Here is a 16344-nt window from a genome sequence, read left to right on the forward strand (position 1 = left end):
GCCGAGCAGTACCTGTGTCCCTAGGAAGGGGAGCACTTCTCTCCTCAGCTTATTCCTAATCTCTTTTTCCCAATAAAGGACTTTGACTACAACTATGATGTCTGCCTCTTAAGGATGCCACAGGGGTTAAGCCTGGCTGTCCAACATCATCAAAGTGTGTCAAAAAGGGATGGGCCTAAGCGAAGGATAAGGTGTCAAAATTGGTGTAGAAATTGGCTGTCAAAGACAGTGTGATGGGAGGTAAGCGTACTTATTTAGTTACCAAGACGAGTCCTAGGTAACACAATGTGAGAAAAATGAACTTTGCTTTGGAGTTCCTACCTGTTATAGTAAGTTCTCCTGAAACCTTAGGAATGGGGGAAAGCTTTAAAGTTACCTCCTAAATTCAGGTGGCAGGAATGTGGATGAAGAAATATAGTAGCAGGGTGAGGGTGAGCTGGAGTGTGGTCAGCTATGACCCAATACCAGAACAGGGCTTCTGAAAGTACTCCAATTCTAATAATAGTGTACATCTATACTCAATCTTAGCCAAAAGCAGAGAAGCAATTAATAATAGCACACATTTAAATAGCTTACACTTGGGTAATTGATTGGGTGGGCTCCAGGAAGGATGCAACAAAACATTTTTTGTTATACCCCTACCTTTCACAGTAAATCCAAGGTTTCTGGATAGCACAGGAATGGATTCTCAGAAGGGAGAGGAGACCAATTCTAAAACAGATCCTGTTTTAGGGGAAATAGAGTTGGGGAGTGAGGAAGAGAAGAGCAAGGAATCCAGTAAAGTGAACACAAAAAAGGAATGTGAAAGAAGCTACATGACATTTCTCTGGCTTAGCAACAGTTTTCTTCTTGGAGAGGGAAGGTTTGATATTGAGTTGAGGGCAATTGCTAAGCTGGATAAGGAATTCTTATTAGAATTCTTATTAGAATTCTTATTCTAGTCCTCTCTCTTCTTGGGTAGTATTTTTACACTGGCAGCCTCAAATCCCATTCCAGTCCAAGCAGGGCCAGTGGACAGTGGACATGTACTGGTTCAGTGATGACAGAGGTAGGGATTCTCCCTAAAAAGCCCCAACTCTTCTGCAAGTTCCAGAGGAGAACAGGAAAGGGAGGGTAAGGATATAAAATTGAGGGAGGGCTCGAGAACAAGCTGCATGTACAAAGCACCCAATACCCTTCGCCCACTTCCAAGGCCATCACAGCTTGCTCCCTTGTCCCTAGAAGGCAGGGAGAGGTGGAGGTGGGGGTGGCTGGAGGGAACCCACCTGCTCTCTTATAGTCAGAAGGCTGACCGTGCTGATCTCCTACTTACTGGCCCCCAAGGAAAAATGGGATGCCGTGTAGGAGTTTTTGTGAGAGGTCCTCCTGAGCAGCTGGAGAAGAAACACCAGAGGTGAGCAGGACACAAAAACCCAAGGTTATGGCCTAAAATACAGAAGACAGGAAGGGAAGGAGAGAATACTGGGCCACTTGTTGCAGATGAAAGGACAGAAAAAGCTGTGAAATGTAGGCAAAATGTCCAGTTCCTCTCTTGTCTTGCCCTAGGATACACTCGTCCTCACAAGGTTCAGGCTTGGCTTCCAACATGTGCCCACTACCTGAGATCACTGGCAAACCTCGAGATGTGGTCAGGACCAACCCCCCACCCCAAACACTCCTCTTCCTCTTTCCTCCTCCTTCATAGCTAAGTAGCTAAAGGAGCAAGTAAGTGTCAGATAAGCTACTTTCACTGAATATTTTGGCAAACAGAGAGGGGGAGGAGGAGCTGGAATCTGATGAAACAGGACTGCAGTGGGAGTACTGGCTGAGGGAAAAGAGAAGCTGTAGAATAGGGACTGACAATGGCATTTACCTTGTCCTCTGCTTTTTCTTCCTAGCCACGTGATTGGAGTGGCACATGCGTCTTCATGAAGTCCTATGGCAGTGTTTCCTCAGGGTGAGCCCTTAGTCATGTGAGTCTGGGAAAATACCCAACTGCAGGACATAGATGCTAGGATATGGCTAGTCCAATGGCTAAACTGAGGAACAGCACCCGAACTCCCTCAGTCAGCCTGCCCTGGGGCCTGACACCCCCCACTGCTTTGTTCCTGTTAATCAGCAGGACACACTGAGCCTGTAGGAGGCTCAGGAGACTAAGCTAGGAGGAGGAACCCATAATTTAGGACTCACAAAGCCGTGATTTTAGTCTCTTGGCTCCACAAATGTTAAGACTATTCTTGGGAAGCCTCAACCAAGAGCCCAGTCCAGCCAAGGTGGCTCAGTGGTTGAGTGTCAACCTATCAACCAGGAGGTCACGGTTCAATTACTGGGTTCAGTCCCTGGTAGGTGGCATGCAGGAGGCAGCTGATCGATTCTCTCTCATCACTGATGTTTCTATCTCTTTCTCCCTCTCTGAAATCAATAAAAATACATTTAAAAAAAATAGCACCCAAAGCTTGCTAAGGTAAGAATGCCCCTACTTCAGTGCCAAAGGTCCTCCTTTCAAGATCCATTCCACCCATAATATTAATAAAAAATTACACATAAATACCCAAGGCAAATGTTAATAACTCACTTGACTCCCAATTATAAAATTAACTGCCCAAGCCTAGAGAAGCAGAGATCATTCCTGTTCTCAAATATATTCGAGGGAAATTTATCTTCTTTCTACTTGTACCCCGAATACTCTACCTTCCATGCCAAAGTTTCTGATTTTAAACTTCATTATCTTAATGCATTTGCAGCCGATTTATGTATCTCTTCTTTGTAAATAAAAGTGTTTATTACTACTTTCTGCTTAGTAATCAGAAACTTACTCTTTTCCCAAGCTCATATAATCCCAATTCTCTTTTATTTTATTTTTGCCTGTCTTACTTTACAGTCCTTTGATTATCTCTTTGCTTTATTTCCCCATCAACTTATTCATCCCTCAGCAAAAACTAATTGAATGGCCATTCTAAGTACTGGAAGATAATATGGTAATGAATAAAATAATCCCCTCCTCTAATGGAGTTTCTTTTTTAAAATTTATTTCTCAATTACCGTTGACACACAATATTATATTACTTTCTGCTGTACAACATAGTGATGAGACATATACCTCACGAAGTGATCACCCTGAGCGCTTATCTTCTAATGGGAAGAGACAAGCAATGATCATAAGTAAAACCACTAGATCAGAAGGTGATAAGTGCTATGAAGAGAAATAAAACAGGGAAGAGAGCTAGAAAGTGTTGAAGGAGTGCAATTTTAAGTAGGGTTGTCAGGAAGGCCTCACTAAAAGAAGAAGAAAAGGTTAAGCAAAGACTTAAAGACTCTGATGGAGTAAGCTACACCTGGAGAAAGAGCTTTCCAGGCAGGAGCAAGAAATATAAAGACCTTGAGGGGTGGGCACACCTTTGGTGTTGCAGAAAAACAAAAAGGCCAGCATTGCTGGAGCAAAGTGAGCAAGGTGAGTAGCAGGAAGCAAGGTCAAGCAACAAGTGGGGAAGGGTGGGACCGCTCATGGAGGGTCTCACAGACCTTTAAAGGACTCTGGTTTTTACTCTAATATAAAACACAGAGGAAAACACAGAGAGTTTCGAGTGTAAGAGTGACACAATCTGCCTTCCATATTAACACTATTCACTCTGGTTGCTGTGTTGAGAACTGACTGTAAGTGGGCAATGGTCGAAGCAGATAGACCAGCTACTGCAGTAATTCTGATTTGGTCTCGGGTCGGAGCAGGGGAAGTGAAAAGAAGTGGGATTCTGGATATATTCTCAAGGTAAAGTCAACATGATTTGATGAACTGGAGAAGATGAGAGAGGTGTCAAAGATAATGCCAAAGTGCTGTGACACAGAAGTTATTAACTGAAATAGGAAAGATTGCAGCAGTAAGTTGGGAGAAAAACAAGTTCAACTTCAACATGTCAAATTTGAGATGCCATCCAAATCCAGGTGTCAATAGGTAACTAGATATTCAGGACAGAAGTCCAGGTTGGAGCTAAAAAATTGGAGTCATCCACATTAAAATGGTCTTAATGTAAAAGACTGAATGAGCCCTGGCTGGTTTGGTTCAGTGGATAGAGTGTCGGCCTGCAGACTGAAGGGTCCCAGGTTCGATTCCGGTCTGGGGCACATGCTGGGTTGAGGCCTCAATTCCCAGTGGAAGGCATGCAGGAAGCAGCGTATCGATGATTCTTTCTCATCATTGGTGTTTCTATCTCTCTCCCTCTCCCTTCCTCTCTGAAATCAATAAAAAAAAAAATTTAAAAAAAGATTAACATTTAAAAAAAGACTGAATGAAATCACTGCAGGTATGTGTATAGAAGTGGTCCAAGGACTGAACCCTAGAGTTACTAGGTTGTAGAGATCAGGAAAAACCAGCAAGTGAAACTAAGAAAGAGTAGTCAGTGAGCTAGGAGGCAACAAGAGCACATGCCTTAAAGCCAAGTAAAGAAAATGTTTCAGAGGGAGTCAAACGCTGCTGACAGCTTGTGTAAGATGGAACAGAATGTGCCTTTAGGTTTGTCCACATGCGTGGTGACCGTGATAAGAACAGTCTTGGTGGAATGAACTAAATAGGGAATTGGTGGAGAGGAACTGGGGACAACTTTTAAGATTTTTACTGAAAAATGGGAAGCTACTGGAAGCGGCAATGGGGTTGAGGGGTTCATGTATTTGTAAGATGAGAAAAATGATAGCATCTTTATGTGCTGATAGGAAGATCCAGGAAAGAAAAGGAAATACTGACTAAAGTAAAGGAGAGAGAATTGTTGAGCGGCGTCCCTAAAAGCTAGAGGATGGACTGTACTGCTCAGGTTTTTGGAGAGGAGCAGGGTTTCCTAACCTTGACACCAATGGCATTTTTGCCCAGATAATTCTTTGTGTAGGGAGCTTTCTGTGCATTGTAGGTTATTTTGCAGCATCCCTGGCCACTGGCCAGTAGCACTGCCTCCCAGGTGAGAATGATTGGTATGCAGCAGTGGTCGGCAAACCGCAGCTCGTGAGCCACATGCGGCTCTTTGGCCCCTTGAGTGTGGCTCTTCCATAAAATACCACGTGTGGGCGCCAATTGAAATTGCGTAGAAGTCGGTTTTCGGAAAGGAGCGAGATGAAACAAGTATACGAGTGTGGATGGGAGAGTTGGAAGAGGTCGACCTCAGTGAACGTATTGAGGACGCTTTTCGCAAAGGCCGGCTTAGAAGTACCCTAATTAAGTTAGTAACAATGTACTTACCTATATAGTTTAAGTTTAAAAACTTTGGCTCTCAAAAGAAATTTCAATCGCTGTACTGTTGATATTTGGGTCTGTTGACTGAGTTTGCTGACCACTGGTATATAGTAACAGGAGGAAAAGCAGAGTATATAGGGTGCAAGCACCGAGAGGTGGTTAAATGTAGTGGTGGGAGCTTGTGAACACTTTCTGATTGTTTCTATTTTCTCATTAAACTAGGAACCAAAGAGTGAGAACGAGGGGAGATGCTGGAGATGCAGGGAATATTGCTAGGCAGTCTAAAGGGCTCACTTAAGTTTCATGGTGATGGATTTAAAATAAGATAAATCAACCTTTTGGCCACTCTTTTCGGCTGCATGGGTCCAGGTGTAAAGAAGGTGAAGAGTTGACTATTACAGAGAGAGGCAAGGGAAGTGAGGTGTTTGCAACGAAGTGCTTGTAATTAAAATTTAGATGGAGGAGGGAAACGAAGACACAGAGGGGATGAGGTCAGAGGAAAGGAAGATTAATGGATTATAGGTCTTGGTGAAAGGGTGAATTGTTGGATTCAGTGCACTAAAGGGAATAAACTGGAAAGATTGGAGATAATAGTGAGAGAGTGGGATGTTTGGAAATGACTTATGAAGTGGTTGTAGGTCTAGAATATGACCAAGGGAATGAATGGCTGAAGGGGTGGGGGTGGGGGGTGGGGTGGAGGATAAGATCACCAAAGGAGCAAAAAACTGAGAGACCAGAGATTAGAAAGTTAACCCACATGGATACTGAAATCAAGATTCATGACAGGAGTGGTATTGGCATGGTATAATCAAATGACAAGTGTTTCAAAGCCGAAGAGTGTTACGGATAAGAGAGAGTAGTCTAAAAATGGTGTAAGGAAGAATGAGACTAACTTCACTGCCTCTAGGCAGGCCCAGTGGTACAAAGGATGTGAGAAAACACCACCATTGGAGGTGGGATCAGAGGCAGAGTCCTCAGGAGAAAGCAGGGCTCAGAGCAGGAGTGTAAAGGGAACATTCAGAGGAGAGGCTGAGGGTATAGGGAATTTTGTTAGTAACTGGCCATTAGTTGAAAAGAGCACAAAAGGATTCCGGAAGTTAGGAGAGGAAGGTAGATGGGGACAAAGAAGAGGGTGAAGAGTAATGGTTATTAGTCTAAAAGATGAGAGATGACTCGGTAGTTTGGGACTTCTTATGGTGAGTGACGTAAACAAGATAAAGGGCATCACGGTATTAATTCTCACAAGATTTGTGTACCTGGGGCCCCCCTTCAAGCCTGCATGTAGGAGTGACAGTTTTATTCATTTTTTTATCTTTACCAGAGGATATGTTTTCATTAATTTTAGAGAGAGAGAAAGGGAGAGAAACATTGATCGGTTGCCTCCTGTACCAGGGTATGTGCCCTGACAGGGAATCGAGCCCACATGTAACCTTTGTGTACAGGATGGCACTCCATACAACTGAGCCACCTGGCCAGGGCAGGGCAGTTTTATTCTTATTATAAATTAGTATGCAATTAGACCTGGCTCCAGGCTATTTTGAAGGAAGTCCTGAGCACCTATTTCAAAGAATTTAAATGAGATGATGAATGTAAAGCAGTTAGCACAAGGCCTGAACTAAAATATTAGTTATGATACCACTATTAAGGGGATGTTAGAAGGGGGCCTAAGATATCCCCTCAATCTTTGCTTCAGAGTAGCAATCCCCAAGGCTATGCTGCTCTGACCTTTGCTCCTTATCCATTCACACCACCACCACCAATTTATTCAGTGCCATCTCCATATTGTTCCTCAAAAACACAAGCCAATTACCAACATACAAAACCAAAAATATTTTATTGCTGAGTCACCTTGAGATTCAAATGATGGGGAGTCCATAGCCTGGCCAGGTCTCCCATCAGGATAGAAATAATGGGCTCCACTTAGGGCACTATCTACTCTGATCCTGTTCACCCTGTCAGTCCCTCCAGGTGACTTCTACTTCATCTGTCCGATACCTGTGAAAAATAGGAAAAACTTGGTGGATGGCCATCCTTTAACATCTTCTATTCTTCTCCGCTCTCATGGTTCTGGACCCTCTGATGTGCTGATTTTTGCCGACCTCCCATATAATACTATGTACCCCCTCCAAGGGGGTCCTTACCTCTGCGTGACCCCAGATTCACTGAGGGGAGTCCTGTGTCCTGCCCGGAACATCTCCCAGCCAGCCTGGGCTATCATGGCTCCATTGTCAATGCAGAATCTGGGAAGGAAAAAGAAATATGAAATTTGGGATCTGAAAGTAGAAAACTACAGTAATTGGAGAAAAAAGTCAAGAAAGTACAAGGACCTTTACCTCTCATCTGTGGCAAAAAGCCGGGCTCCACGTTCCTGGCACATTGTCTCCATCATTTCCTGTAGTCTCATATTACCTATGACGAGGTGGTGGGTAGGGTTAACTTAGTTTAGCCATTTCTCCAGTCTAGCTGTATGCCGCATGTGCATTTAATTAGGAAAGTGATGTATGGATCCTAGGGGGCAAGGATTGGGAAGCATAGGATAAGAAATAAAGCTGGTAATTTCCCCAAGCCCTCAGATTTAAACTATCAGGAGGGAGACGCACATGCCCAAGAATAGGAAAGAGCCCAATGATACATACACCCTACACCTCCCACAATGAGGGCCTCCTGGGAGCCACAGTGTGCCATGGCCCGCTCTGTGATCTCTACCAGCATTGCAAACACAGTTTCCTGTGAGGGACAGACAAGGGGAAAACATCAGAGGGAATCCCAACTTAGCCCCAGCTTTCTGTCCCAGCTTTTACTCCATTACCTGCAGGGAGAAACACAGATCCTCAGGAGTACACTCGCCTGTGGCCAGCATCCGCTGGGCTACATCCTATAATTAAAGGGGGAAAAAGAACTCATAAAACTCAACACCAAACAAACAACACAATCAAAATGTTAACACACTGCTGGCCCCACCCCTCAGAGCTTCTGATTCCAGTGTGGAGGTGGGGCGGGAGCCCGCGTTTCTAAAAGGTTCCGGGTGATGTTCAAGTTGCTGGTGAGACTGCACTTGGATCCCCAGACCTAACTGCATTTAAAATCACCTGGTCGGGGAGGGCACCCCACGAATTCGGCTTCTGGAGGTTTGGGAATTTATTTTCTCTATCTCTTTAAAAGTCCCCCAGGTGACTAAGCCCCGATTCCAGTCAAGGGCATGTACCTTGGTTGCGGGCACATCCCCAGTAGGGGATGTGCAGGAGGCAGCTGATCGGTGTTTCTCCCTCATTGATGTTTCTAACTCTCTATCCCTCTCCCTTCCTCTCTGTAAAAAATCAATAAAATATATTAAAAAAAAAAAAAGTTGGCGGAGGACCTGAATACACACTTCTCTCAATATGACATACGAATAGCCAATAGGTATATGAAAAGATGTTCAACCTCACTGGCAATCAGGGAAATGCAAATCAAAGCCACAATGAGATACCACCTCACACCTGGCAGAGTGGCCATTATCAACAAGACAAGCAGTAACAAGTGATGGAGAGGTTGTGGAAAAAAGGGAACCCTCATTCACTGCTGGTGGGAATGCAGACTGGTACAACCACTATGGAAAGCAGTCTGGTGATTCCTTAAAAAATTAAGGATAGAGCTACCGTATGACCCAGCAATCCCTCTCCTGTGTATATGCCCGAAAAACTCAAAATCATGTATTCAAAAAGATATATGCAACCCTATGTTCATTGAAGCATTATTCATGGTGGTCAAGACATGGAAACAACCAAAGAGCAAAGAAAACTGGATAAAGAAGATGTGGTACATATACACAATGGAATACTGCACAGTCATAAGAAAGAATGAAATACTACCATGTGCAACAACATAGATGGACCTTGAGAATATTATGCTGGACCTGGAGAGCATTATGCTAAGTGAAATAAGTCAGTTGGAGAAAGATAAATATCACATGATCTCACTCATTTGTGGAATATAATGAACATAAACTGATGAACAAAAACAGATCCAGAGACAGTGAAGCATCAATCAGACCATCAAACCTCAGGCAGGGGAAGGGAGGGTTAAAGAGGAGAGACCAACCAGAGGACTGTATGCATGCATATAAGCATAACCAATGGACACAGACACCAGGGGGGTGAGGGCATGAGCTGGGGGAGCAATGGGAGGATAAGGACACATATGTAATACCTTAATCAATAAAGAAAATTTAAAAAATAGTTTTAAAAAAGATAAAAAAAATAAGTCAGAAAAAGCTAAGAACTGTATGATTTCACTCATATGTGGGATATAAAACTGAAACTTGTGCACACAAACAGCAGTGTGGTGGTTGCCAGGGGGAGCGGAAGGGGAGGAGAGAAAAGGGTCCTAATATATGGTGACAGAAGGTTTGACCTTGGGGGCTGGGCTCACAGTGCAAAATACAGATTTTTGTAACATAGAAAGCCACACCTGAAACCTATATGATCATGTCAACCAATAAATTTAATTAGGAAAAAAAATGGTGGGGAAACAGATAAAACAATGAACAGTGGTCTGGCAGACGCCATGAGAATAAAAATTCCTGCACTTGGAGGATCACCAGGTTTCACCACAATTCAATTGACCACACAGTTTGTCCTTCATTGGCACCAAACTACAGAATGGGCAGCATTCATTCAAGATCCAATAATTATGAATACCTGCCCTGGCACCACTCCCTACCCCTCCCGTACCCTGCTACATTTCTCTTCATCACACTTACCACTATGCAGCCCTTTATATTTTATTGTTTTCCCCTTTCTTCCCTTTTTGTTTTGTTCCTTTATCCATCTCCTGTTAGAATGCAAGCTCTGACCACTAGGGGGAAGACACTCCAACCGGTAAGTTAGTTTGCTGCTGGGGTCCGGCCAATGGGGACTGGGGTGAGAGGGCCAGACATACCCTGGAGCCCTCGTTGGGTCCCATCTGCCCGATCCGACTGGGCGAGATGGCTCTGATCACCCGCCAGGCTGAGGGACCACACCCATGCATGAATCCGTGCACAGGGCCTCTAGTTCAATAAATAATTGCTGAATGAATTTATTCAGCATCAAATATGGGCAGTACTATGCTATATGCAGGAAATACTATGGTGAGCAAAACAGATATGCTTTGTTAAAAAGCATGCAAGTGCCCATCTTCTCACCTCTTCCACACTCACCTCAATGAAAGACAGGATCCCTGAGAATGAGACGTCCATTCCTTTTACAGTGTATGGCAGATCAACTAGCTTCTTGCCTCTATGTGGGAGTACATGAGGCACTAAGCCTGTAGTCAGCTGGTTGCTCACCCTCCGAAGCCCCTCCCAAACCTCATTAATGTATATATAAGAAAATGCCAGAAACCCCACCAGCCAGCCTCCTTCCACCTTATGCCCCTTACCGCTTTGCCATCTGCTCAATGTTGTAGCCTGGACTTGGGTCATTAGAAATCTAGCAAATAAAAAAGACGATGCAGTCAGATATCCAGGAAGCATAAGAAGCAAATTTACTACTTTCTCCCTCCATTTCCATGGCTCCCCCAAAAGTCATCCACATTTTATGTTCTCTGCACCTGATGGCTTACCTTCAGCACTCGAGCAAAACGATCCAGACAATTACCCACAGCAATATCGATGGTTTCCCCAAAGATGCGGTAACGATGTTCTGAATATGCAATCACCTAAGGGTGATGAGGATGTCCATGAAAACCTCAAGTCTGTAAAGAGGAGTAGTTGGCTTTGGGGAAGAATACAGCAGAGGAGGATCAACATGGCCACTAGAGCATCCAATAAGAAATAGAAAGTGCTTTGCCAAACCCTGAGTGGATATTTTTTGCAGCTCTTATCTGAGAAGAAGCTCACATATACCTTGAATATTCCCAGTGCAGATTCCTAATCTATAAAAAATGATCAGGGCAGAAGCAAACTGTCACTTCAAATACATTTTTCTAGCTTGGAGATTCCTGACATATCCCTTAAAAGCAGTCTTGACAGGGGACAGACTAAGGAACAGGCTTTCCTGCTTAAGACAGGGAACCAGAGTCCTTTTAGAGCAGGGGTCCTCAAACTTTTTAAACAGGGGGCCAGTTCACTGTCCCTCAGACCGTTGGAGGGCCGGACTATAGTTTAAAAAAAAAACACACAAAAAACTATGAACAAATTCCTTTGCACACTGCACATATCTTATTTTGAAGTAAAAAAAACAAAACGGGAACACATACAATATTTGTATTTGCATGTGGCCCGCGGGCCGTAGTTTGAGGACTCCGGTTTTAGAGTATCCTATCAGAGCAGTACTATTTGTAAACATGAGAAGAGGTATTGGTAAAAACAAAACAAAAAACAAAAAACAAAACCCTCAAAAATCCCATATTGGGTCAGGTTGATGGCTGATCCAACTTAACCCTGGCAATCAACTATGTCCATTCTTCCTATGTGGCCAACTTCTAGCACAGAAACATTGCACCCACTGACACATAGGCTTCATATTTTTGGCAGTGAGTGTTTCCTAGGGACCAGAGAAGTCTCTTCCCCCCTGGTGCTGCTCAGGACTTCCTTGCACTCTGATGTAGATTTTACTCTGTCAAAGGGCTGGTTGACAGCCTTGGCTGGGTGGCTCAGTTGGCTGGAGCGTCATCCCGTGCGGCAAAAGGTTGGGGGTTCAATTCCTGGTCAAGTCACATACCTAGGTTATGGGTTCGGTCCCCAGTGGAGATAACCGATTGATGTTTGTTTCTTTCTTTCTCTCTCCTCCCACTTCCTTCCCTCTCTAAAAATCAATAAAAACATATCCTCGGGTGAAGGTGAAAAAGAAAAAAAAAAGGCTAGTGAGAAAAGGGGAAGGAAATTTTCCTGCCTCTGTTGTTCTTCCTTTTTTTGTTACTCCTCACCCGAGGATAGTTTTCCATTTTTAAAAATTTTTTTTAGAGAGAGTGAAAGGGAGGGGGAGAGACACACACAGAGAGACACATCGATTAGCTGCCTCTTGCACCTGCCCTGATCAGGGTCAGGGATTGAGCCTGCAACAGAGGTATGTGCCTTTGACCAGGAAATGAACCCTAAGCCTCTTAAGTCTTGTAAGCCTCCATTGCTACTTTCCACACCCCAATTCCCTAACCTTGCATATCATCCTTCAGGCCTCAAACAACTACGTGCCCTCTAACTGTTAAAGTTCTCACATTATTTTCATGGGAATGTGTGCTTCATCTTTAATAACTATTTCACACAATGCAGTTTTAGAACATAACCCTTTCATAGGCTGGGGACAATGACTATTTCTGACAATAACTCCATCAGGTGTTCTTTGGGAAAAAAAGATGGAGTTCTCCAATCCCAACCTAAAAAGGTCTTATAAAGCATCCCAAACAACCATGACTTCCCTTATAAACTTAAAATATCTTCAACCATTTATAAAGTTTTTTAAAAATTACTTATATTTTTATACCCTTAAAATAACTTCTATATATTTCTACCAGTAATGCAAACAAAACACATAATTGTTATAAAGAAACAAATCATGTAGTGTCCCTTAGTTTTAATTGCTAAGATCTGTACAAAAATTAGCTTCAGAATAATGACATTGAAAATCCTTTGAGGGCTTCAATCCTTACCATTCTTTCATTTTCTAAGGAAATTCCTTATCTTTGTACATAAAAGTAACTTTATTCTGATTATCCTGCCCAAATCTGCAGTGTTACAAACTGTATTGTGGATTTTCTAGTGTGCCACAGTTTAGGTTCAAACGAGCCCAGCTTTGTTCTTTCAGTCCCTGCCACTCAGGTAGAGCATGAAAGGTGCTGGCATAGTCCCTCAGAAATTAAGAAGAAATGGTGGAGTATTCTAAATACCTGTGTATTTCCTCCACTGACATACAGCACAGTTGGGCTGGTGGCTCCAGTGATGAGGCGGCCCATTTCAATGTGGCCTATACAGTGGTTCACTCCTAGCAATGGCTTATTCCACAGCTGGGCCACAGTACGGGCCACAACAGCCACAGAAACCAGTGGGGCACCCATGCCAGGGCCTAGGGAGATTGAAATGGGAGACAGAATCCTTTAGAGATTGAGGAAGCAGGAAATATGAGAGATAGGGCTGAGGTAGTGATGGTAGCAGAGGCAAACTTCAGGTATTTTGACATAGCCAAGTTCTAGGTATATTCTTCCATTACCCACCACTCACCCTGCCATACCTTTGGTGTAGGCAATGCAGTCAATATCCTGGGAGGTTAAGCCAGCCTCTGTTAGTGCCTCCTGCAGCAAGTCCAGAACAACAGCTCGGTGGTGCCTGGCAGTATCACCTGGAAGAAATCCTAGAAGAACAGAAGGCAGAGATCATAGAGGTTTTTGGTAGAAAAGGTACACAGCAATCCAAGACAGGCGATTTAGTAGTAAGACGAGTCTCTTTCACTCTCCTCAAGCATCCTGTCTTCTAGGTTGCTCAGATATACTATTGCCAGTCTGTTCAGCTAGGATGACCACCCCCTGCAAAATGCCCTTCTTCTTCTTAGCCTTTAGGACTCAATCCAAGTGACACTTACTTCATATCCTTTGGTGATCTTCTCTGTGACCCTACAAACCCTGTGCATGATCACAATATTGTATTTAACCATGCCCAGTATTTTCATCATGAGCCTGTTTACTGTAACATCTTTGCCACAAGCATTTCCTCCAAAAACATTTTGCAGCACAACTACTTGGCCTTAAGGCAATTGCAAAGTAAAAGATAAAATAATGGAAAATAATAGAGGAGCACGGAAACATGAAACACTAATAACAAAATTAAAAACACTTTATTGTAAAAGATAAAAATACATTGTCTTTTAAGTATTTTGTTCACAGTATTATACTTTTTTTCCCGTCTGTTGATTTTATCTCCTTCTTTGGCATCACATTTTTCTGTTTTCGCTATAATTCTTCCTTCATTAAGAGAGGTATCAGTTTCAGCTAAAGAAATCAATAATTTTTTTAAAAAAATATATTTTTATTGCTTTCAGAGAGGATGGGAGAGAGACAGAGAGACAGAAACATCAATGATGATGAGAGAGAATCATTGATCAGCTGTCTCCTGTATGCCCCCTACTGGGGGATCAAGCCTGCAACCTGGGATGTGCCCTTGACAGTAATCGAACTTGGGACCCTTCAGTCTGCAGGCTGACGCTCTATCCATTGAGCCAAACCGGTAACTAATGCTCTCAAAGACTGTTGTGAGCCCTAACCGGTTTGGCTCAGTGGATAGAGAGTCGGCCTGTGGACTGAAGGGTCCCAGGTTCGATTCCGGTCAAGGGCATGTACCTTGGTTGCAGGCACATCACCGGTGGGGGGTGTGCAGGAGGCAGCTGATCGATGTTTCTAACTCTCTATCCTTCTCCCTTCCTCTCTGCAAAAAAATCAATAAAATATATTTTTTTAAAAAAAGACTGTTGTGAATTAGTAGCCGCCTCTTTTATATTTGCTATTGTGTGGTAAACTTTTGGTTTTGATGGGTGGGAGGGAAGATTGCTCACAAAGGATTTGCAAACTGATAAATTATCATTTTCCAGTATAGTATGCAATCTGACTTACACATAACTGTGCAATCTGGCTTATATATAGTTATCATCATCCACTATTTGAAGATTCCCATATCTACTCATCACTGTAGAGACCATTATGAGGACTATGATTTCTTTAATATAAAAATGGAAGTAACTGCAACAATTTCCTCAATGGAGAAATGAAACCAAACTGTCAACTAGCTGAAATACCTTAAGTCTGCCAAATGTTAACCAAACTGTCAACCAGTTATTTTATCTTTTATAGTGAAATTGCCTTAAGGTCAATGGGTTGTGCAGTGACAATGTTTGTGGCAAAAATACTTAGAACTGCATGTAACAATTATAGCATTATGGTTACTTGTAGTTTCCCCAGTTCAACTCTGAGCGTCTCCCAACATTAGCCCTTTAATTCATCTTTGCATTCCCGTTGTTAAAATGCCTAGAACAGTGAGTACTAAACATACATATATTTCTAATGAGTAACCTATCACAACATCACCTGCTCAGGGAGCCTTTTTGGGCACACACACGTCAGTTGCCCTCTCCTATACATATACAGGTGATTTTAGAGCGGGTAGGCATGATATAACATCATAACTTACAAATAGTATTTATTAAAAGTTGTAATGTGACAGGCACTTTGATTCTCAAGACCCCATGATGCAGGCATTATTCCCATTGTAAGAGTAAAGAATCCCCAAAGCACATATTGACCATGAATATTGTAAAGCCAGCCAGTTCTGCCTGACACCGAAACTGGGAGCCTTTACACTCATTCTGGAACTTCTTATATCTATATTAGTTTGTTATACTATTTATCATAAAGTGTTGTTTACGTGTCGATGTCCATAGCAGGCTCATCACATCTGCTTTCGTATGCAACTATTTTGTACCCAACAGCCAGCCGACTGACACTTAGCACCTAAAAGGCACTCACTAAAAGCTGAACGAACCCTGAAGCTCCAGGTACAAGTGCCTGTGACTCACAGCCATCAGCTTTGTGACGTTAAGAAACGTCACATCATCTCAGAGCCTCGAATCAAAAACCCTACGAGGGGACAATGCGCTCCACGCCCCACTTCGCTAGCGTTTAGGAAGATGGAACACGACGGTGGGCGAGGCAGCGCGCTCTTTAGGTTCCCGACTCACCCGTGCCCGGGGGCGTGACGTAAGTGCGCCGCGGGTTTGCCAGCACCGCGCCGTCCCGCACCACTCCCACGCCGATCTTGTTGGCGCTGCCTTCAAAACCCAGCACGGTGGGCATGGCCGAAGCGGGGAGAACACAGCGCAGGACCCTAGCTAACACTGAGGCCGCGGCAGCCTCGCCGCTCTGTGCGCAAACGTAGGAGCCCGCAGCAGCTCAGCGCCCCGGCACCTAACAACTCCGCTCGCCGCGCCGTCCCGCCCCCGTCGTCACGGCGACTCGTCAAGGCCCCTTCAGGAACCTGTCCAGCTAACTGCCAGGGACGCTGAGCCCGCATCCGCTCCTGGCACGCCTACCCGCTGCTTTGCCGCTCTCCGGGGGTCCAGCCCAGCCTTCTCCACTGATTGATTTTCTCTCTTGCGCAGCGCTGGGCCCTCCGGTCGGGGCGGCAGGAGGAGTCGTGCAGCGGGCACACG

The 16344-nt window shown here is 43.9% G+C and overlaps 1 protein-coding gene across 1 annotated transcript; it reads right to left on the reverse strand.

Annotated features, from left to right (window-relative positions):
* Nucleotides 1–7009: 7009 nt before the first annotated feature.
* On the reverse strand, nt 7010–16341 carry OSGEP (O-sialoglycoprotein endopeptidase). The gene is made up of 11 exons (XM_006756757.2): nt 15874–16341; nt 13381–13500; nt 13040–13215; nt 10778–10873; nt 10595–10644; nt 10374–10452; nt 8004–8069; nt 7831–7921; nt 7528–7603; nt 7336–7434; nt 7010–7189 (listed from the first exon to the last, which is right to left on the reverse strand). Exons 1-11 carry the CDS (start codon nt 15986–15988, stop codon nt 7150–7152), a joined length of 1008 nt encoding a protein of 335 aa, XP_006756820.1. The 5' UTR covers nt 15989–16341; the 3' UTR covers nt 7010–7149.
* Nucleotides 16342–16344: the final 3 nt, after the last annotated feature.

The sequence above is a fragment of the Myotis davidii genome, unplaced genomic scaffold (genome assembly GCF_000327345.1).
Source record: "Myotis davidii unplaced genomic scaffold, ASM32734v1 scaffold594, whole genome shotgun sequence".
Lineage (NCBI taxonomy): Eukaryota > Metazoa > Chordata > Mammalia > Chiroptera > Vespertilionidae > Myotis > Myotis davidii.